This window comes from Ranitomeya imitator, chromosome 10 (assembly GCF_032444005.1).
Source record: "Ranitomeya imitator isolate aRanImi1 chromosome 10, aRanImi1.pri, whole genome shotgun sequence".
Lineage (NCBI taxonomy): Eukaryota > Metazoa > Chordata > Amphibia > Anura > Dendrobatidae > Ranitomeya > Ranitomeya imitator.
The window spans coordinates 40,717,257-40,740,714 of NC_091291.1; the positions used below are offsets into that span (position 1 = coordinate 40,717,257).

The 23,458-nt window shown below is 44.1% G+C and overlaps 1 protein-coding gene across 2 annotated transcripts in view; it reads right to left on the reverse strand.

The window, feature by feature from the left end:
• The window catches only part of SYT5 (synaptotagmin 5), a 245,708-nt gene that overhangs the window by 64,285 nt on the left and 157,965 nt on the right, over positions 1-23,458 (reverse strand). For both annotated transcript variants that reach the window (XM_069742798.1, XM_069742799.1), the window contains exon 2: positions 20,723-20,889. In XM_069742798.1, the coding sequence (XP_069598899.1) occupies positions 20,723-20,882 (160 nt within the window). In that variant the 5' untranslated portion in view covers positions 20,883-20,889. The remainder of the gene's footprint in view (positions 1-20,722; positions 20,890-23,458) is intronic.

The window sequence follows — 23,458 nt, forward strand, 5'->3', positions numbered from 1 at the left end:
ATAACTTGGATAAAGTTTCTGCGTTAGGTAGTCCTGCCAAAGGTACAAAATGCGCCTGTTTGCTAAATCTGTCAACCACTACACAAACCACAGTCTTGCCATTGGAAGGAGGGAGATCAGTGATAAAATCCATGGACAAATGAGTCCAGGGTCTATCCAGAATTGGCAATGGCACCAATTCCCTGATCGGCCGGTTATGGGAAGCTTTATCAAGGGCACACGTATCACAATCAGACACAAACATGTCAGAAGACATGGAGGACCACCAGAACAGTCTAGCAATAGCTCTCCGAGTGGCTGAGACACCAGGATTCCTACTGAGTGCAGAGTCGTGGAACTCCTGGAGAACCCTCAACCGATGCTGAACAGGGACAAAGAGCTTGTTATCAGGCAATGACGGAGGCGCAAGAGACTGAGCCTCGCAAATTTCCCACTCCAACTTGGAGGACACCCCAGCAATGACTACCCTATGCTAAAAAATGGAGGAAGGAGATTCAGGAGGTGATATCGGATCCAAACTGCAAGACAAGGCATCGGCCTTGACATCCTTGGAACCTGGCCAAAAGGTGATGGAAAAATGAAAAGATGAAAAAAAAGCGACCACCTTGCCTGTCTAGGAGTTAAGTGCTTAGCAGACTCTATATAGGACAGGTTCTTATGGTCCATAATCACTGTAATCCGATGGACAGCCCCCTCCAAAAAATGCCTCCATCCTTCAAAAGCCAGTGTTATGGCTAATAGCTCCCGATTCCCGACATCGTAATTTCTCTCAGCAGGAGAAAACCTCCTAGAGATAAAGGCACAAGGTCTCAAGTTAGTCAAAGTGACAGGTCCCTGAGACAACACTGCCCCCACTTCCTTCTCCAATGTGTCCACCTGAACAATGAACGTTCAAACAAATCGGGCTGGATTAATACAGTAGCAGACATAAAACATTTTTTCAATGTAGAAAAAGGTGCCACTGCCAGGACAGACCAGTTTTTAAGATTAGCCCCCTTACGAGTGAGATCAGTGAGAGGCTTGACCACCTGAGAAAACCCTTTAATAAATTTACGATAGTAATTGGCAAACCCAATCAACAATGGCCTGTACCTTTCCAGGGCCTCTACGAAACCCCTTGGCAGACAGAATAACCCCAGTTCTTGGACAAAAAATAAACAGTTCTCAGGTTTAGCGAATAGAGAGTTCTCCCGTAACCTCTGAAGAAATGCACATAGATGACCTATGTGAGATTCTTTGTCAGATGAAAATACTAGGATGTCATCTAAATATATCACCATAAAGCGCCCAATGAAGTCAGAAAAAACATTATTAATGATTTGCTGAAACAAACCCTCAGAGGTGAGAAATGCTGTTTTCCACTCGTCCCCCTCTCGAATATGGATAAGATTATACGCTCCCCTGAGGTCCAACTTGGAAAACCACTTCGCCCCAGACAATTGGTTGAACAGATCAGGGATAAGCGGGGGAGGGGAGGTATTTCTCGCCCCAATCTAATTTAGTTCATGAAAATCGAGGCAAGGGTGTAAGCCACCATCTTTTTTCTTAACAAAAAAGAATCCAGTAGCCACAGGAGAGACAGAGGGATGGATGGGACCTTTACATAAACTTTCGGAGACATACTCTTTCATAGCAGAACGTTCTGGGCGGAAAGATTGTACAGATGGGCATTGGGCAATTTAGCATATGGAATGAGATTATTAGCACAATCATAGGGGCGATGTGGTGGCAAAACCTCAGCCTCTTTTTCGGAAAACATGTCCTTAAAATCCCTCAGGTACTCCAGAATACCCTACAGATTAACGGACGACACCAGTACAGCAGAAAGACAACATTTAAAACAGTTAGGACCCCATTTCACAATATCCTGAGATTCCCAGTCAATAACAGGATTGTGCAGCTGTAATCAGGGGAATCCCAACATCAGTCCCGCTGGAAGATTACCTGTTGTGGATTCTGTTTTTGGGCTCCCTCTGGTGGTTACAGATGGTACTGGGTGAATTGTGTTCTCTGCGGTCTCTGGTGTCCACCTGTTCTATCAGGATATGGGAGTTTCCTATTTAACCTGGCTTTCTTGTCATTTCCTCGCCGGCTATCAATGTAATCAGTGTGTCTTGTTACCTCTGCTTCCCGCTTCTGTATTCTTCAGGACAAGCTAAGTTTTTGATTTTCCTGTTCCACGTTTTGCTTAATTTTTGTCTTAGTCCAGCTTACAGATATGTGATTCCTTTTTGCTGGTTGCTCTAGTGGGCTGATATTACTACTCATGTTCCATGAGTTGGAACATGAGTTCAAGTAATTTCAGGATGGTTTTTTGTAGGGTTTTTCGCTGACCGCGCAGTTCACTTTTGTATCCTCTGCTATCTAGTTTTAGCGGGCCTCATTTTGCTGAATCTGTTTTCATAACTACGTATGTGCTTTCCTCTCATTTCACCGTCATTACATGTGGGGGGCTGCTATTTTTGTGGGGTGTTTCTCTGGAGGCAAGAGAGGTCTGTGTTTCTTCTAATAGGGAAAGTTAGTTCTTCGGCTGGCGCGAGACGTCTAGGAATCATCGTAGGCACGTTCCCCGGCTATAGCTAGTTGTGTGTTGAGGTTCAGGATCGCGGTCAGCTCAGTTTCCATCACCCTAGAGCTTGTTTTGTTTTTTGTGCTTGTCCTTTTGTGATCCCCTGCCATTGGGATCATGACAGTATAGCCAACCAAAAAGTGGTAATCGTATTGGCTGAAGTAGGAGGAAAAGTAGTCTGAGGAAGTTTTTTTTTTTTTTTTTTCCCCTCAGAGTTTGCTGCATAGCCTTAATTGCAGCCTGGCTGCTTCTTTCCTCCTCTTAATCCTTGAATGGCTCTGACCTCAGCTGTTTATCATGGACGTCCAGAGTTTGGCTTCCAGCCTGAATAATCTTGCTGCTAAGGTTCAAAATATACAAGATTTTGTTGTACATGCTCCTATGTCTGAACCTAGAATTCCTATCCCAGAGTTTTTTTCTGGAGATAGATCTAGTTTTCTGAATTTTAGGAACAATTGCAAGTTGTTTCTTTCTTTGAAATCTCGCTCTTCTGGAGACCCTGCTCAGCAAGTTAAGATTGTTATATCTTTCCTGCGGGGTGACCCTCAGAATTGGGCATTTGCATTGGCACCAGGGGATCCTACGTTGCTCAATGTGGATGCGTTTTTTCTGGCATTGGGTTTGCTCTATGAGGAACCTAACCTAGAGATTCAGGCTGAAAAAGCTTTATTGGCTCTCTCTCAGGGGCAAGATGAAGCAGAAATATATTGTCAGAAATTTCGGAAATGGTCGGTGCTTACTCAGTGGAATGAGTGCGCCCTGGCTGCAAGATTCAGAGATGGCCTTTCTGAGGCCATTAAAGATGTCATGGTGGGGTTCCCTGCGCCTACAGGTCTGAATGAGTCTATGACTATGGCTATTCAGATTGATTGGCGTTTACGGGAGCGCAAACCTGTGCACCATTTGGCGGTGTCTTCTGAACAGGCACCTGAGACAATGCAATGTGATAGAATTCAGTCCAGAAGTGAACGGCAAAACTATAGGCGGAAAAATGGGTTGTGTTTTTATTGTGGTGATTCAGCTCATGTTATATCAGCATGCTCTAAACGCACAAAAAAGGTTGATAAGTCTATTGCCATTAGTACTTTACAGTCTAAGTTTATTCTGTCTGTGACTCTGATTTGTTCATTATCAGCCATTTCCGTCGATGCCTATGTGGATTCAGGCGCTGCCCTGAGTCTTATGGATTGGTTATTTGCCAACTGCTGTGGGTTTAGTCTGGAGCCTCTGGAAGTTCCTATTCCTTTGAAAGGAATTGACTCTACACCTTTGGCTATGAATAAACCTCAGTACTGGACACAAGTGACCATGCGTATGACTCCCGTTCATCAGGAGGTGATTCGCTTCCTGGTACTGTATAATTTACATGATGTCTTAGTGCTTGGTCTGCCATGGTTACAAACTCATAACCCAGTCTTGGACTGGAAAACGATGTCTGTGTTAAGCTGGGGATGTCAGGGGGTTCATGATGATGCACCTCCGATTTTTATCGCTTCATCTACTCCTTCTGAGGTTCCGGTATTTTTGTCTGATTATCGGGATGTTTTTGAGGAGCCTAAGCTCAATTCGCTTCCTCCTCACAGGGATTGCGATTGTGCTATAGATTTGATTCCTGGCAGTAAATTTCCTAAAGGTCGTTTGTTCAATCTGTCAGTGCCAGAGCATACTGCTATGCGGGATTATGTTAAGGAGTCCTTGGAAAAGGGACATATCCGTCCATCTTCGTCCCCTTTGGGAGCAGGTTTTTTTTTTGTGGCCAAAAAAGATGGTTCCTTGAGGCCTTGTATAGATTACCGTCTTTTGAATAAGATTACAGTTAAATATCAGTATCCTTTGCCATTGTTGACTGATTTGTTCGCTCGCATTAAGGGGGCTAAATGGTTCACTAAGATTGATCTTCGGGGTGCGTATAATCTTGTGCGGATAAAGCAGGGTGATGAGTGGAAAACCGCATTTAATACGCCTGAGGGCCATTTTGAGTATTTGGTGATGACTTTTGGACTTTCTAATGCTCCTTCTGTCTTCCAGTCCTTTATGCACGATATTTTCCGTGAATATCTGGATAAATTTATGATTGTGTATTTGGATGATGTTTTGGTTTTTTCGGATGTCTGGGAGTCCCATGTTCAGCAGGTCAGGAAGGTGTTTCAGGTCCTGCGGGCCAATTCTTTGTTTGTAAAAGGTTCAAAGTGTCTCTTTGGAGTCCAGAAGATTTCTTTTTTGGGGTATATTTTTTCCCCTTCTACTATTGAGATGGATCCCGTCAAGGTTCAGGCTATTTGTGACTGGACGCAGCCTACATCTCTTAAGAGTCTACAGAAGTTCTTGGGCTTTGCTAATTTTTATCGTCGTTTCATAACTAATTTTTCTAGTGTTGTTAAGCCTTTGACGGATTTGACTAAGAAGGGTGCTGATGTTGCTGATTGGTCTCCTGCGGCTGTCGAGGCCTTTCAGGAACTTAAGCGCCGGTTTTCTTCTGCTCCTGTGTTGCGTCAGCCAGATGTTTCGCTTCCTTTTCAGGTTGAGGTTGATGCTTCCGAGATTGGAGCGGGGGCGGTTTTGTCACAGAGAAGCTCCGATTGCTCAGTGATGAAGCCATGTGCGTTCTTTTCTAGAAAGTTTTCGCCCACTGAGCGGAATTATGATGTTGGTAATCGGGAGCTTTTGGCCATGAAGTGGGCATTTGAGGAGTGGTGTCATTGGCTTGAGGGTGCTAGACATCGTGTGGTGGTCTTGACTGATCACAAAAATCTGATTTACCTTGAGTCTGCCAAGCGTCTGAATCCTAGACAGGCTCGTTGGTCACTGTTTTTCTCCCGTTTCGATTTTGTGGTTTCATACCTGCCAGGTTCAAAGAATGTGAAGGCGGATGCTCTTTCTAGGAGTTTTGTGCCTGACTCCCCTGGAAATTCTGAGCCCACTGGTATCCTTAGGGATGGGGTGATTTTGTCGGCTGTCTCCCCAGACTTGCGACGTGCTTTGCAGGAGTTTCAGGCGGATAAACCTGATCGTTGTCCGCCTGAAAGATTGTTTGTTCCGGATAATTGGACCAGTAGAGTCATCTCCGAGGTCCATTCTTCTGCGTTGGCAGGTCATCCTGGAATATTTGGTACTAGAGACTTGGTGGCCAGGTCTTTTTGGTGGCCTTCCTTGTCGAGGGATGTGCGTTCTTTTGTGCAGTCTTGTGAAGTTTGCGCTCGGTCTAAGCCTTGCTGTTCTCGGGCCAGTGGATTGTTGTCACCTTTGCCTATCCCGAAGAGACCTTGGACGCACATTTCCATGGACTTTATTTCGGATCTCCCTGTCTCTCAAAAAATGTCCGTCATCTGGGTTGTGTGTGACCGCTTTTCTAAGATGGTTCATCTGGTACCCTTGCCTAAGTTACCTTCCTCCTCTGAGTTGGTCCCTCTGTTTTTTCAGAACGTGGTTCGTTTGCATGGGATTCCGGAGAACATCGTTTCTGACAGGGGATCCCAGTTTGTGTCTAGATTTTGGCGGACGTTCTGTGCTAAGATGGGCATTGATTTGTCCTTTTCGTCTGCATTCCATCCTCAGACGAATGGCCAGACGGAACGAACTAATCAGACCTTGGAAACTTATTTAAGGTGTTTTGTTTCTGCTGATCAAGATGACTGGGTTACCTTTTTGCCGCTTGCCGAATTTGCCCTTAATAATCGGGCTAGTTCTGCTACCTTGGTTTCTCCTTTCTTTTGTAATTCGGGGTTTCATCCTCGTTTTTCCTCTGGTCAGGTGGAGCCTTTTGATTGTCCTGGAGTGGACATGGTGGTGGATAGGTTGCATCAGATTTGGAGTCATGTGGTGGACAATTTGAAGTTGTCCCAGGAGAGGGCTCAGCAGTTTGCTAATCGCCGTCGCCGCGTGGGTCCTCGACTTCGTGTTGGGGACTTGGTGTGGTTGTCTTCTCGTTTTGTTCCTATGAAGGTCTCTTCTCCTAAGTTCAAGCCTCGGTTCATCGGTCCCTATAGGATCTTGGAAATTCTTAACCCTGTGTCGTTTCGTTTGGATCTCCCGGCATCGTTTGCTATTCATAATGTGTTCCATCGGTCGTTGTTGCGGAAGTATGAGGTACCTGTTGTTCCTTCGCTTGAGCCTCCTGCTCCGGTGCTGGTGGAGGGAGAATTGGAGTATGTTGTGGAGAAGATCTTGGATTCTCGTGTTTCCAGACGGAAACTCCAATATTTGGTCAAGTGGAAGGGTTATGGTCAGGAGGATAATTCTTGGGTGGTTGCCTCTGATGTTCATGCTGCTGATTTGGTCCGTGCATTTCATAGGGCTCATCCTGGTCGCCCTGGTGGTTCTCGTGAGGGTTCGGTGACCCCTCCTCAAGGGGGGGGGTACTGTTGTGGATTCTGTTTTTGGGCTCCCTCTGGTGGTTACAGATGGTACTGGGTGAATTGTGTTCTCTGCGGTCTCTGGTGTCCACCTGTTCTATCAGGATATGGGAGTTTCCTATTTAACCTGGCTTTCTTGTCATTTCCTCGCCGGCTATCAATGTAATCAGTGTGTCTTGTTACCTCTGCTTCCCGCTTCTGTATTCTTCAGGACAAGCTAAGTTTTTGATTTTCCTGTTCCACGTTTTGCTTAATTTTTGTCTTAGTCCAGCTTGCAGATATGTGATTCCTTTTTGCTGGTTGCTCTAGTGGGCTGATATTACTACTCATGTTCCATGAGTTGGAACATGAGTTCAAGTAATTTCAGGATGGTTTTTGTAGGGTTTTTCGCTGACCGCGCAGTTCACTTTTGTATCCTCTGCTATCTAGTTTTAGCGGGCCTCATTTTGCTGAATCTGTTTTCATAACTACGTATGTGCTTTCCTCTCATTTCACCTTCATTACATGTGGGGGGCTGCTATTTCTGTGGGGTGTTTCTCTGGAGGCAAGAGAGGTCTGTGTTTCTTCTAATAGGGAAAGTTAGTTCTTCGGCTGGCGCGAGACGTCTAGGAATCATCGTAGGCACGTTCCCCGGCTACAGCTAGTTGTGTGTTGAGGTTCAGGATCGCGGTCAGCTCAGTTTCCATCACCCTAGAGCTTGTTTTGTTTTTTGTGCTTGTCCTTTTGTGATCCCCTGCCATTGGGATCATGACAATTACCCAGAACATAACATGAGATGCGTTCCTGATGCAAGTAACCCACCTTGAGGAGAAATTTCTCCAAGACACGTTTAACAATATTCTTAACCAGCAGAGTCTCATCAATAGCGATGACATGAATTGGTGTTTCAAGCCTAACTGTCACTATCTTACTCTTGGACACCAAGCATGAGTCAATAAAGTTCATGGACGACCCACAGTCCACGACGGCTGAGGTGGGGTATAACAGTCCCCATAACAAAGTTCCAACCCCAACAACATTTTTTGACATGGGGAAAAAAGTACCTGAGAGTCTGGGTGACCTCCTCGACTATCACTCAGGCTCGGCAGCTTGTTATTCAATGGGCAAGAGGGGCAGTCCTTCTTCCAATGTCCCGGATTTCCACAATAGAAACATAGTCTCCGATCGCGTCGCTGCTTGCTCTCCTTCTCCTTGAGGTTAATGGCTCCAACCTCCATAGGTTCCGTATATGGCATCACCTCAGACTTAGCAGCGTATACTAGAACCTCTCACTGGATTACACCTCTCTCCTGCAATCTCCGATCCACACGAATAGCCTGAGTCATGGCCTTCTCCAAAGAACTGGGTGGCGGATGGAGAGCCAGAGCGTCCTTAAGATGATCCGACAGTCCTTTCCTGAACTGGCATCTTAAAGCAGAGTCATTCCAGGACACTTCGGTGGACCACCGTCTAAACTCGGCGCAATACTATTCTGCAGTGAGTTTACCCTGGGAAAGACCCATGATCGCGTCCTCTGCCACCCTGACCCGGTCTGGTTCGTCAAAAATCAGCCCTAAGGCCTCAAAGAACCTATCCACAGACACACGTTCAGGGGCAGTAGCAGGTAACGAAAAAGCCCAAGACTGAAGACCCTCCCGGAGTAACTAAATAATTATACCCACCCGTTGACTCTCATCCCCAGAGGATCGGGGTCTAAGGGAGAAAAGCATCTTACAACTCTCGCTGAATGTACGGAACTTCTTCTCCCCGGAAAAAGTATCTGGGAGCCTGACCGAAGGTTCAGGAGAGTGGAGCGTATACCATATAATACTGCTATAGTAGCAGGGGAAAACTGACAGGATCACTTTAACTTAATTACAATTAATTAATACAAAGGTTGGAAAAGCCTAAATAATGATACATGAAAAATCATTTATACAAGGGCAAAAAGTGCATTAGTGTATTAAATTACAAGGACACAAATCTTGTGAACATAATGTATCTTTCCACCTAATATCTGACTATCTGTAACCTATCTATATCACATTTAGCTATTTATCTATCTATGGATCTACCTACTATTATCAATCTATGTCTATGGGCAGCACTGTGGCTCAGTAATTAGCATTGCAGCTCTGGGGTCCTGGGTTCGTATCCCACCAAGGACAACATCTGCAAGGAGCTTGTATGTTCTCCCCGTTTTTGCGTGGGTTTCCTCCGGTTTCCTCCCACATTCCAAAGACATACTGATAGGGAATCTAGATTGTGAGCCCCAATGGGGACAGTGATGATAACGTACAGTATGTAAAGCGCTGCGGAATATGATGGTGCTATATAAGAAACATACAATAAAAAAATATTAAATAATCAATCTATATCATATCTATCTACAGTGGGGTACTAAGTATTTGACACACTGCTGATTTTGCAAGTTTTCCCACCTACAAATAATGGAGAGGGCTGTAATTTTTATCGTAGGTGCACTTCACCTGTGAGAGACAGAATCTAAAAAGAAAAAACAAAATCACACTGTATGATTTTTACATAATTAATTTCCATTTTATTGCATTAAATAAGTATTTGATCACCTACCAACCAGCAGGAATTCTGTCTCTCCTACTCTGCAATCATTGCCTGTATTAATTGCACCTGTTGAACTCGTTACCTGTATAAAAGACACCTGTCCACACAGTCAATCACAATCCAACCTCTCCACCATGGCCAAGGCCAAAGTGCTGTCTAAGGACACCAGGGACAAGACTGTAGACCTGCACAAGGCTGGGATGGTCTACAGGACAATAGTTAAGCAGCTTGGTGAGAAAGCAACAACTGTTGGCTCAATTATTAGAAAATGGAAGATGACTTTCAATCTTCCTCGGTCTGGGGCTCCATGCAAGATCTTACCTCGTGGGGTAAGGATGATTCTGTTTAATGTCAGGCATTAGCCCAGAACTACATGGGAGGTCCTGGTCAATGATCTGAAGAGATCTGGGACCATAGTATCAAACATTACCGTTGGTAGCACACTACACCGTCATGGATTAAAATCCCGCAGGTCACGCAAGGTCCCCCTGCTCACGCCTGCACATGTCCAGGCCTGTTTGAAGTTTACCAATGACCATCTGGATGATCCAGAGGAGGCATGGGAGAAGGTCATGTGGTCAAATGACACTGAAATAGAAGTTTTTGGTATCAACTCCACTCGCTGTGTTTGGAGGAAGAAGAAGAATGAGTAAAACCGCAAGAACATCGTCCCAACCGTGAAGCATGGTGGGTGAAACATCATACTTTGTTTATGCTTTTCTGCAAAGGGGACAAGATGATTGAACCATACTGAAGGGAGGATGGATGGGATCATGTATCGCAAGATTTTGTCCAACAACCTCCTTTGGTCAGTAAGAGCATTGATGACAGGTTGTGACTGGATCTTCCAGCCTGACAATGACTCGAAACACATAGCCAGGGCAACCAAGGAGTGACTCAGTGAGAAACATTTCAAGGTCCTGGAGCGGCCTAGCCAGTCTCCAGACCTGAACTCAATAGAAAATCTTTGGAGGGAGCTGAAACTCAATGCTGCCCAGCGACAGCGCAGAAACCTTAAAGATCTTGAGGACATCTGTATGGAGGAGGGGGCCAAAATCCCTGCTGCAGTGTGTGCGAACTTGGTCAAGAACCGCAGGAAACGTCTGACCTCTGTGATTGCAAACAAAGGTTTCTGTACCAAATATTAAGTTCTGTTTTTCTATTGTATCAAACATTTATTTCATGCAATAAAATGCAAATTAATTATTTAAAAATCATATAATGTTATTTTCTGGATTTTATTTTTACATTCTGTCTCTCACAATAAAAAATTACAGACCTCTCTATCTATCTATCTATCTATCTATGGATCTACAGACTATTCTGGGTGGAGGTAGGGGAGCACTTACCTTTGCTGACATGATCTTTTAGTTAGAAAATGAAAGCAAATAGAAATAAATGGAAAATAAAACAGATGAATGAACAGATGAAAGAATGAAAATGGGATGAAACAAAATAAACTGATGCTACAAACTGCAAACTACAGAAAAAAAACAGCATTTGTTTGGGACTTAAATAATTGATCTATGTCATCACTGTCTGATCAGTGGCCCTACCACACCCGACACTGCCATCAATCAACAGCGCTGCTCCACACACCGCTTAGTGGCCACTCCTGGGTACTGCACTTTATCATACATTCACTTGAATAGAAAATGAAGTGCAATACCCAGGAGTGGCCACTAAACAATGTTGGCGCTGTGCTGTTCTGGCTATGTACAGGGTTTATGCCAGAGCTGATATATAGAGGGGCCGCGTTTTACACTTTTTTTAAATTTTAATGGAGTATTAGATCCAAACTTTTACTCACAACAATATAATTCATTTTTTTAGCTTTCCACTATGTATATTTATATATAACATTTCTCCTGTTATGGTTATTTCTTCATAATATTCCTGGAAATATATAATTCCCTAGTGATACTGGCCCAGCTCCAGTTGTTAATATAATTACATCAGCGCCAGGATTATTGAGAGATCGGTGCCATTTTCTCGGTGTTTATGCTAAATAATAATTACTAATTTCCTTCCTGCAGTAGTTTATTGTAATCGTGAGTAAAACTGGCTCCATCACCCAGACTAACATGGTAATAACTCATTTAGCACTAATATGTAGTGATGGAGGCTTTGTCTGCCGTCACACATGTACAGTGACTACAAGTAGTACCCCCTGCAGATTTAGCAGGTTTAATAAGATGCAAATAAGTTAGAGCCTTCAAACTTCAAACAAGAGCAGGATTTATTAACAGATGCATAAATCTTACAAACCAAAAAGTTTTGTTGCTCAGTTAAATTTTTATAAATTTTAAACATAAAAGTGTGGGTCAATTATTATTCAACCCCTAGGTTTAATATTTTGTGGAATAACCTTTGTTTGCAATTACAGCTAATAATCGTCTTTTATAAGACCTGATCAGGCCAGCACAGGTCTCTGGAGTTATCTTGGCCCACTCCTCCATGCAGATCTTCTCCAAGTTATCTAGGTTCTTTGGGTGTCTCATGTGGACTTTAATCTTGACCTCCTTCCACAAGTTTTCAATTGGGTTAAGGTCAGGAGACTGACTAGGCCACTGCAACACCTTGATTTTTTGCCTCTTGAACCAGGCCTTGGTTTTCTTGGCTGTGTGCTTTGGGTCGTTGTCTTGTTGGAAGATGAAATGACGACCCATCTTAAGATCCTTGATGGAGGAGCGGAAATTCTTGGCCAAAATATCCAGGTAGGCCGTGCTATCCATCTTCCCATGGATGCGGACCAGATGGCCAGGCCCCTTGGCTGAGAAACAGCCCCACAGCATGATGCTGCCACCACCATGCTTGACTGTAGGGATGGTATTCTTGGGGTCGTATGCAGTGCCATCCAGTCTCCAAACGTCACGTGTGTGGTTGGCACCAAAGATCTCGATCTTGGTCTCATCAGACCAGAGAACCTTGAACCAGTCAGTCTGAGTCCTCCAAGTGATCATGAACAAACTGTAGACGAGCCTTGACATGACGCTTTGAAAGTAAAGGAACCTTATGGGCTCGTCTGGAACGGAGACCATTGCGGTGGAGTACGTTACTTATGGTATTGATTGAAACCAATGTCCCCACTGCCATGAGATCTTCCCGAAGCTCCTTCCTTGTTGTCCTTGGGTTAGCCTTGACTCTTCGGACAAGCCTGGCCTCGGCACGGGAGGAAACTTTCAAAGGCTGTCCAGGCCGTGGAAGGCTAACAGTACTTCCATAAGCCTTCCACTTCCGGATGATGCTCCCAACAGTGGAGACAGGTAGGCCCAACTCTTTGGAAAGGGTTTTGTACCCCTTGCCAGCCTTGTGACCCTCCACGATCTTGTCTCTGATGGCCTTGGAATGCTCCTTTGTCTTTCCCATGTTGACCATGTATGAGTGCTGTTCACAAGTTTGGGGAGGGTCTTAAATAGTCAGAAAAGGCTGGAAAAAGAGATAATTAATCCAAACATGTGAAGCTCATTGTTCTTTGTGCCTGAACTACTTCTTAATACTTTAGGGGAACCAAACAGAATTCTGGTGGGTTGAGGGGTTGAATAATAAATGACCCTCTGAAAAGACTTTTCACAATTTAAAAAATAAAATAAACAAAGAAATAACATTCTTTTTTGTTGCAGTGCATTTCACACTTCCAGGCTGATCTACAGTCCAAATGTCACAATGCCAAGTTAATTCCAAATGTGTAAACCTGCTAAATCTGCAGGGGGTTGAATACTACTTGTAGGCACTGTACATAGGGGCATTTTATTCCAAACGTTCTTATTTTTTTGTTAAAGGGAATCTGTCACCTAATTTGGGCCCTAAAAGCTGCGGCCACCCCATCAGGGCCTTATCTAGAGCAGTCTGTAATGCTGTAGATAAGCCCCCGATGTATCCTGAAAGATGAGAAAAAGAGGTTAGATTATACTCACCCAGGGGCGGTCCCGGTGCGGGGCGGTCCCGGTGCGGTCCGGTCCGGTGGGTGTCGCGGTCCAGGTCTGGCGCCTCCCATCTTCATACGATGACGTCCTCTTCTTTCTAGGACTAGACTGGTAATCTAAACCACCAGGAGGGTCATTTCCCATCTAATCTGAACTAACAAGTCGGCCATTAATCTGAATTACCAAGTGACTTGACTGCCCACAAATCTGAACTAACAGGTGGGCCATCCACTACTATTCTGAATTTCCAGGAAGGTGGTCCATCCACTACTCTGAACTACCAAGTGGTTGGGCCAACCAGTAATTTAAAATAAATGGAAGTGGGCTACCCACTAATCTAAACATCCAGGCAGGTGGGCCGCCCACTAATCTAAACATCCAGGCAGGTGGGCCGCCCACTAATCTAAACATCCAGGCAGGTGGGCCGCCCACTAATCTAAACATCAAGGCAGGTGGGCCACCCACTAATCTAAACATCCAGGCAGGTGGGCCACCCACTAATCTAAACATCAAGGCAGGTGGGCCACCCACTAATCTAAATATCCAGGCAGGTGGGCTGCCCACTAATCTAAACATCCAGGCAGGTGGGCCACCCACTAATCTAAACATCCAGGCAGGTGGGCCGCCCACTAATCTAAACATCCAGGCAGATGGGCCACCCACTAATCTAAACATCAAGGCAGGTGGGCCACCCACTAATCTAAATATCCAGGCAGGTGGGCCGCCCACTAATCTAAACATCCAGGCAGGTGGGCCGCCCACTAATCTAAACATCCAGGCAGGTGGGCCACCCACTAATCTAAACATCCAGGCAGGTGGGCCGCCCACCACTCTAAATATCCAGGCAGGTGGGCCGCCCACTAATCTAAACATCCAAGCAGGTGGGCCACCCACTAATCTAAACATTCAGGCAGGTGGGCCACCCACTAATCTAAACATCCAGGCAGGTGGACTGCCCACTAATCTAAACATCCAGGCAGGTGGGCCGCCCACTAATCTAAACATCCAGGCAGGTGGGCCACCCACTAATCTAAACATCCAGGCAGGTGGGCCGCCCACCACTCTAAATATCCAGGCAGGTGGGCCGCCCACTAATCTAAACATCCAAGCAGGTGGGTCGCCCACTAATCTAAACATCCAGGCAGGTGGGCCACCCACTAATCTAAACATTCAGGCAGGTGGGCCACCCACTAATCTAAACATCCAGGCAGGTGGACTGCCCACTAATCTAAACATCCAGGCAGGTGGGCCGCCCACTAATCTAAACATCCAGGCAGGTGGGCCACCCACTAATCTAAACATCCAGGCAGGTGGGCCGCCCACCACTCTAAATATCCAGGCAGGTGGGCCGCCCACTAATCTAAACATCCAAGCAGGTGGGTCGCCCACTAATCTAAACATCCAGGCAGGTGGGCCACCCACTAATCTAAACATTCAGGCAGGTGGGCCACCCACTAATCTAAACATCCAGGCAGGTGGACTGCCCACTAATCTAAACATCCAGGCAGGTGGGCCGCCCACTAATCTAAACATCCAGGCAGGTGGGCCGCCCAATAATCTAAACATCCAGGCAGGGGAGCCACCTGCCAGGAGAAATTTAGTCTTTAGTGCTGATTTTTTTTAGAAATAGCCAATATCATTTAGATTTATCTATTATTGTTCTCTTGTTCTTTATCTCAATTTAACATTTATCTTTACATGTATTCTTCTATCTATCTTCCTATCGATCAATCTATCTATCTGTCTATTTGTCTATCTAATGTAGGTGAAATTAGTAGTGAACACGTTGCCAATTTTCTAAGTACTGTAAATATTTTTCCAAAGCTGCTATTGACATGAAATTCTCACCCGACGTTGGTAACAACCCATCCAATCCACACAGGCAAATAAATGGTCCATAGATGTCCAGAAATTAAGTTATGTTCAATAATGAGAAATTACATAGAGAAAAATTATAGAACACACTTACTGAAATGTAATTATTACTTCGTACAAAAGTCTTTGTTGGTGATGACAGGTTCAAGATGTCTCCTGTATGGAGAAACTAGTCGCAGGCATTGCTCAGGTGTGATTTTGGCCTATTCTTCCACACAAATACTTTTCAAATCCTGACGGTCCCATGGCTCCTTCTTTGAACTCTGAGTTTTAGTTCCTTCCATAAATTTTTTATTGGATTCAGATCAGGTGATCGGCTCGGCCATTCTAACAGCTTTAATGGCTTTCTCTGAAACCAATTGAGAGTTTCCTTGGCTGTGTGTTTGGGATCATTGTCTTGCTGATATGTCCTTCCTTGTTTCATCTTCATCATCCTCGTAGATGGCGGCAGATTTTTATCAAGAATATCGTGGTACATTTGTCCACCCATCCTTCCTTCAATTATATGAAGTTTGCCAGAGCTGTTTGCTGAAACACTGCCTCACACCATGATGTTCCCACCTCTAAACTTCACTGTTGGTATGGTGTTTCTGAGATGATATGCAATGACTTTTTGCCTCCAATCATGGTGTGTATTATGGCATCCAAAGAATTAAATTTTGGTCTCATCTGATCAGGCTAATTTCTCCCAGTATTTCATAGGCTTGTCTAAATGTTGTTGAGCAAACTGAAAACACGCTTAAACATGCTTTTTTTTCCAGCAATGGAGTCTTGCATGGTGCGTACAGGCCATGGAGGTTGAGAACATTACTTTGGGAAATTATAATTGTTTTGAGTTCATCACATTGCTAAATTCACTAGATGGAGAAGACTGTCACCAGTAGATGCCAGAACTGCTGGCGAGCGCAGCTTGCAAGACAAAAAACATTGGGTAATCCTCTGCACAACCATCCAGTAATAAAACCATTTTTGTTATTAGTAATGATTAAAAACAAGGTGGATCCATAAATAGAGTAAAAACTGACTGGTTCTTGGCAACAAGGCCCTTAATCGTAGGGGCTCACTGGAACCTTCAGTAGTTTAGAAATTCTTCAGTAACCAATGCCATCAGTATGTTTTGCAACAATAAGGTTGTGAAGGTCTTGAGACAGCTCACTGGTTTTATCCATCCTGAAATGTTTCTTGTGTGGTACCTTGGTAATAAGACACCTTTTTATAAGCCATCAGATGAACCAGCTGATATTATTTTTCACTAGGTGACAGGATTGCTTTTTAATTACTGATGGATTTCAGCTGGTGTCAGGACTTTACATAGCTTTTGCACATCTCTTTCTTTATGTGTTCATTTTCTCATTATTGAACATAACTTAATTTATGGACATCTATGGATGATTTATTTGCCTGTGTAGATTCGATGGGCTGTTACCGACATCTGGTAAGAATTTAATGTTAATAGCATCTTTAGAAATATATTTACTTAGAAAATCGGTGATGTGTTCCATACTTATTTCACTTAATCTATCTATCTATCATTTTCTTGCTATGATTACTACTTACATAAAAATAGACACTTTCAATATTTATATATGTAACAGCCGATACCAACCATTGTCTTTTTCTCTCATTTTTCTTCCTAATAAGTATGCATCCTTCAATTACATTATAATCCTCATATTCCCTTTACCTACTATAGATTATTAAAAAAGGAGAAAGAGATAACGCTGAATGAAACATGTTGGTAAGGCCGTGAGCATGTGTGTATGACCAACATCAATTGTTAATGAGGAAGATAATTCAAATCAGTTCTCAATAGAAGCCATATTAACTGGGAATGTATTGCTGAATTATTAAATGCATGCAGCTTGTCTGGCTTCAATGTATTGCCAGAGTATCCTACTCACTGAGCCAAGCAGCTGGTGCATTACACTGGGCAATGATCTGTGGCTCTGTCAGGACATATTGGGAATATGTAGGGCATTTATTTAGAAGCAGAAAATGGGCCAAGGATGCACCCCCTTAGGCATTGATGCGACTGGTACCTGTGCACCAGCTATAGTTGTGCCCCTGAATAGAAGTGGACAGCTTGGTCTTTTAGAACATAGTTAGATTCAGTAATATTTGGACAGTGGCAAGTATTGGCATTTTGGCTATCTATCAAAACATATACAAGGTACAGTTATATAATCAATATGGGCTTAAAGTGCAGACTCTCGCCTTTAATTTGAGAGTATTCACATTCAAATTGGAGTAAGGGTTTAGGAATTACAGTTCTTTAATATGTAGCTGCCTCATTTTCAAGGGACCAAAATAGGTCAATTATCTCAAAAGCTCTTTAGTGGGCTACATGTCCTATTCCATCGTTATTTCATCATCAATTAAGCCGATAAAAGGTCTGGAGCTTATTCCGGGTGTGACATTTGCATTTGGAACATGTTGCTGTGAACCCACAACATGTGATCACAGGAGATCTCAATGGAAAAGAAGCAGAGCATCATTAGGCTGAAAAAAAATTCCATAAGAGAGATAGCAGAAATATTAGAAGTGGCCAAATCAACAGTTTGGTATATTCTGCAATAAAAGAGTGCACTGGTGAGCTTGGAAATTCAGAAAGGCCTGAATGTCCACCGAAGAAAACAGTGATGAATGATTGCAGAATCCTTTTCATGGTTAACAAAAAAAACCCTTTGCGACATCCTCCCAAGTGAAGAACACTCTCCAGGAAGTAGGTGGTTTGGCATCTAAGTCTCCCATTATGAGAAGACTTCGTGACAGCAAATACAAAGGAATCACTACAAGATGCAAACCATTAATTAGCCTTAAAGATAGAAAAGCCATAAAAGAACATCTAAAGAAGCTGCCCAGTTCTGGAAAAGCAATACTAAGATTAACATGTACCAAAATGATGGGAAGAAGAAAGTATGGAGAAAGCTTGAAAAGGATAAAGATCCAAGTAACAGCACACCCTCTGTAACACATGGTGGAGGCAGTGTGATGGTATGGGCATACATGGCTTCCAACGGCACTGGGTCACTAGTGTTTATTGATGATGTCACTGAAGATAGAAGCAGCCGGATGAATTTTGTGTGCACAGGGCGATATGTTTTGCTCTGATTCAACCAAATGCAGCAAGATTGATTGGATAGAGTATCACAGTACAAGTGGACAATGACCCAAAACATACTGCAAAAGCAACCCAGGAGAATTTTTTAAGGCTAAGAAGTGGAATATTCGGCAATGGCCAAGTCAATCACCAGATCTCAACCCCATCGAGCAATAATTTCACATGCTGAAGACAAAACTTAAGGCAGGAGGACCCACAAAAAAGCAAGCCACTGCAGTAAAGGTCTGGAAAGCATCATAATGGGGGAAACTCAACGTTTGGTGGCGTCCATGGCTTCCAGACTTCAGGTAGTCATTATAAAACAGAAAGAAATGTTTAACCCATTACTTGCCAAATTAAATTTTTTTTACAAATACGGATTTTTCAGAAAAAGGCGTCCCAATATTGATTTAAAAATGACAATGACATGATTTCCTATTTTGAAAACATTCATTTTACAAACACAACCCAAAAAATTGGACCTAATTATAAAACTTATGAAATCTTAGTTGCTAGAAGCTAAAGATTAGGCGTCTGTCTGTCACGGAAATCCCAAGTTGCTGATTGGTCGCTGTCAAACGGCCACGACCAATCAGCGACGGGCACAGTGCGGCCATGAAATGGCTGCTCCCTACTCCCCTGCCGTCAGTGCCCCCTCCATAATTCCCTCCAGTCAGCGCTCACACAGGGTTAATGGCAGCGTTAACAGACTGCGTCGCTAGTAAAAAGATCTAAAGTTAAAAATAATAAAAAAAATAAAAAATCAGTATATACTCACCTTCCGGCGCCTTTCCCGCTCCTCGCGATGGTCCGGTCCATGCATTGCGGTCTCACGAGATGATGACGTAGCGGTCTCGCGAGACCGCTACGTCATCATCTCGCGAGACCGCAATGCACTCTTGGGATCGGAGCGTCGCGAGGAGCATCGGTAAACGCCTGGCCTGGATCCGGGGGCTGACGGAAGGTGAGTATATAACTATTTTTTATTTTAATTCTTTTTTTAACAGGGATATTGTGCCCACATTGCTATATACTATGTGGGCTGTGTTATATACTACATCTCTGTGCTATATACTATGTGGGCTGTGCTGTATACTACGTGGCTGTGGTATATATTACGTGGCTGGGCAATATACTACATTGCTGTACTCTATACTACTTGGCCTGGGTTATATACTGCATGGGCAGTGTTATATACTATGTCTCTGTGCTATATACTACGTGGCTGTGCTATATACTATGTGGCTGTGCAATATATTATGTGGCTGTGCAATATACTATGTGGCTGTGCAATATAGTACGTGGCTGGGCAATATACTACTTGGCTGTGCTATATACTATGTGGCTGGGCAATATACTACGTGGTTGGGCAATATACTACGTGGCTGGGCAATATACTACGTGTCTGTGCTATTTACTATGTGGGCTGTGCTATGTACTATGTGGCTTGGCAATATACTACGTGGCTGTGCTATATACTACGTGGCTGTGTTATATACTACATGGGCTGTGTTATATACTATGTGGCTTGGCAATATACTACGTGGCTGTGCTATATACTACGTGGCTGTGTTATATACTACGTGGGCTGTGCTATATACTATGTGGCTTGGCAATATACTATGTGGCTGTGCTATATACTACGTGGCTGTGTTATATACTACATGGGCTGTGTTATATGCTACTTGGCTGTGCTATATTTCTCTGCTGTATCTGTGCATCATGAATCGTGGTATGTGTTAAAGAGGGGGCCCACTAAGACTCTTTCGCCCGGGCCCTCAAAAACCTGGAGTCGGCCCTGGCTTCACTGATTGGTCACGCCCGGCCGCGAAAAATCAGCGACAGTCGCAGTCCGCCCGCGAATTGGCGCGGAATTTGAACCACGCTTCGCTAATTGGTTGCAGCCGGCCAGCCGAATCCTGTGTATAAATTGCATTATTCTGAAAACTTCATAAATAAACTACAGACATATTCTAGAATACCCGATGCATTAGAATCGGGCCACCATCTAGTATATTATAAGCCCCTTCCAAAAAAAACACTATTAAAATTCATCGGAGAGCTTCAAAGATACTTAACTAGCACGGCAGCTTTTCGATCTTACGTCCACTTTCAATAACCTTTTGGCATAGTTGCCAGCATAGACTTTATGATTAATGTTTGCCCACAACTATTATTTCCTTTGAAGTCGTACAGCCGTAAGAATTCAATGTGACAAGCTCTCCTCCAAGACAAATGGAGACGCATTGATTCCTGCAGCCCACGATTGTCACAGGTTGAACAATTTTTAGCATAGACTTTCCCTAGCGGAAAAATGAACCAAAAGACAATGTCTTACTTGGTAGTTTGCTAAGTTCATTCATAAATTTATCCTTCATGTCGGAGAAGACGTTGGGCTTGGTCGATACACCCGTGCCATTTTGGTGGGGCTCCGGAAGGGCCGTCGTTTGCGTCGTCTGCTCAGATGCCTGCTCGGCAGATCTACGCTCCGGGTTCATTGTTGAGCTGCGGAAAGAAAAAAAAAATGATATGTAGAAAATAAAATGGTTTTTCGCATCAAGAGAGACAAGCTCTTAGTGGGAAACACATTAGAGTCAGTAGATGTAGTGATAAAGGTCATGTTCGTCGCTCGGTATAATATATATTCTGCAGTGTATGGCGGAATATGAGGATGAAACAGACATATGACATTTCTATCATGGGCTTCAGGAGATGAATATGAAGGTACTTGAGCTCCTTTGACATGTTAAATTGATTTTTAGGTGTTACTTCACATTACATAATATTGTTACATGCAGACAGCAGAGCTAAGTGTCAGGAGACTGTATGGCGGAACACTGAATGTGTCTTTTGTGTGCCGCTATATGGTTGTAATAGTACAGTATAAGCCCGTAGTCTGTCATGATTTCTATATCAAGGCTTCCGACAACTTGGACATCATTTAACTTTGGATGTCACATTCAGTTGAAATGTATTGCGGCGCAGAGACCCACCGAGTCCCTGCACTGCAATACATGTCTATTCTGAGACCGACAGATGGCATCTGTGTGAAAGTCACTGGCAGCATATTGTAGTGATGTTATGCGCTGCCTGTCATAAGCACCAGCTTCTGCACTAGCTATGGAATAGGACATTAGTACTAGAAGGTGCCCAGGATGGGGGGCATTATACCAGGATGGGGGGCATATATTACTAGAAGGGATCCAGGAAGGAGGGTATTATACCAGGATGGGAGACATATTACTGAAAGGGACCCAGGAAGGAGGGTACTATACCAGGATGGGGGCATATATTACTAGAAGGGTCCCAGGAAGGAGGGTATTATACCAGGATGGGGGGCATATATTACTAGAAGGGACCCAGGAAGGAGGGTACTATACCAGGATGGGGGGCATATATTACTAGAAGGGTCCCAGGAAGGAGGTTATTATACCAGGATGGGGGGCATATATTATTAGAAGGGATCCAGGAAGGAGGGTACTATACCAGGATGGGGGACATGAATTACTAGAAGGGACCCAGGAAGGAGGGTATTATACCAGGATGGGGGACATGTATTACTGGAAGGGGTTCAGGAAGGAGGGTATTATACCAGGATGGGGGACATATATTACTGAAAGGGGCCCAGGATGGTGGACATTATACCAGGATGAGATACATGTATTACTAGAAGTGACCCAGGAAGGATGGTATTATACCAAGATGAGAGACGTATATTACTAGAAGGGACCCAGGAAGGAGGGCATTATACCAGGATGGGGGGCATATATTACTAGAGGGGACCCAGGAAGGAGGGCATTATACCAGGATGGGGGGCATATATTACTAGAGGGGACCCAGGAAGGAGGGCATTATACCAGGATGGGAGACATATATTACTAGAGGGGACCCAGGAAGGAGGGTATTATACCAGGATGGGAGACATGTATTACTAGAAGGGACACAGGAAGGAGGGCATTATACCAGGATGAGATACATGTATTACTAGAAGTGACCCAGGAAGGATGGTATTATACCAAGATGAGAGACGTATATTACTAGAAGGGACCCAGGAAGGAGGGCATTATACCAGGATGGGGGGCATATATTACTAGAGGGGACCCAGGAAGGAGGGCATTATACCAGGATGGGGGGCATATATTACTAGAGGGGACCCAGGAAGGAGGGTATTATACCAGGATGGGAGACATGTATTACTAGAAGGGACACAGGAAGGAGGGCATTATACCAGGATGGGGGGCATATATTACTAGAAGGGACCCAAGAAGGAGGGCATTATACCAGAATAGGAGACATATTTTACTGGAAGGGACTCAGGAAGGAGGGTATTATACCAGAATGGGGGACATGTATTCCTGGAAGGTTCCCAGGAAGGAGGGCATTATACCAAGATGGGAGACATATATATTACTAGAGGGGACCCAGGAAGGATGGTATTATACCTGGATGGGAGACATGAATTACTGGAAGGGGCCCAGGATGGTGGGCATTATACCAGGAGGAGAGACATATATTACTAGAATGGACCCAGGAAGGAGGGCATTATACCATGATGGGAGACATATATTACTAGAAGGGACCCAGGAAGGAGGGCATTATACCTGGATGGATGACATATTACTGGAAGGGGCACAGGATGAGGGATATTATACCAGGAAGGGCCCAGAATGGAAAACATTATACCAGGGAAGGGAGACATTATACCAGGAACAGGCCACTATGGAGGACATTATACCAGGAAAGGGAGACATTATATCAGGAAGGGGCCCAGGATGGAAAACCTTAGACCAGGAAAGGGAGATGTACCAGGAAGCAGGCCAGTGTGGATGACAATCTACCAGGAAAGGGTGACATTATGTCAGGTAAGGTCTCAGGATGGAGGACATTAGACCAGGAAAGGTAGATATTATGGCAGGAAGGGGCACAAGATGGAGACGACATATCAGAATGAGGCACATTATTATTGAAAAGGACCCAGGATGGAGCACATTATACCAGGAAAATGCACAGGATGGATGACATTATACCCTTAAGGGGGCCTGTGATGGGGGGCATTATTACTGGAAAGAGCCAG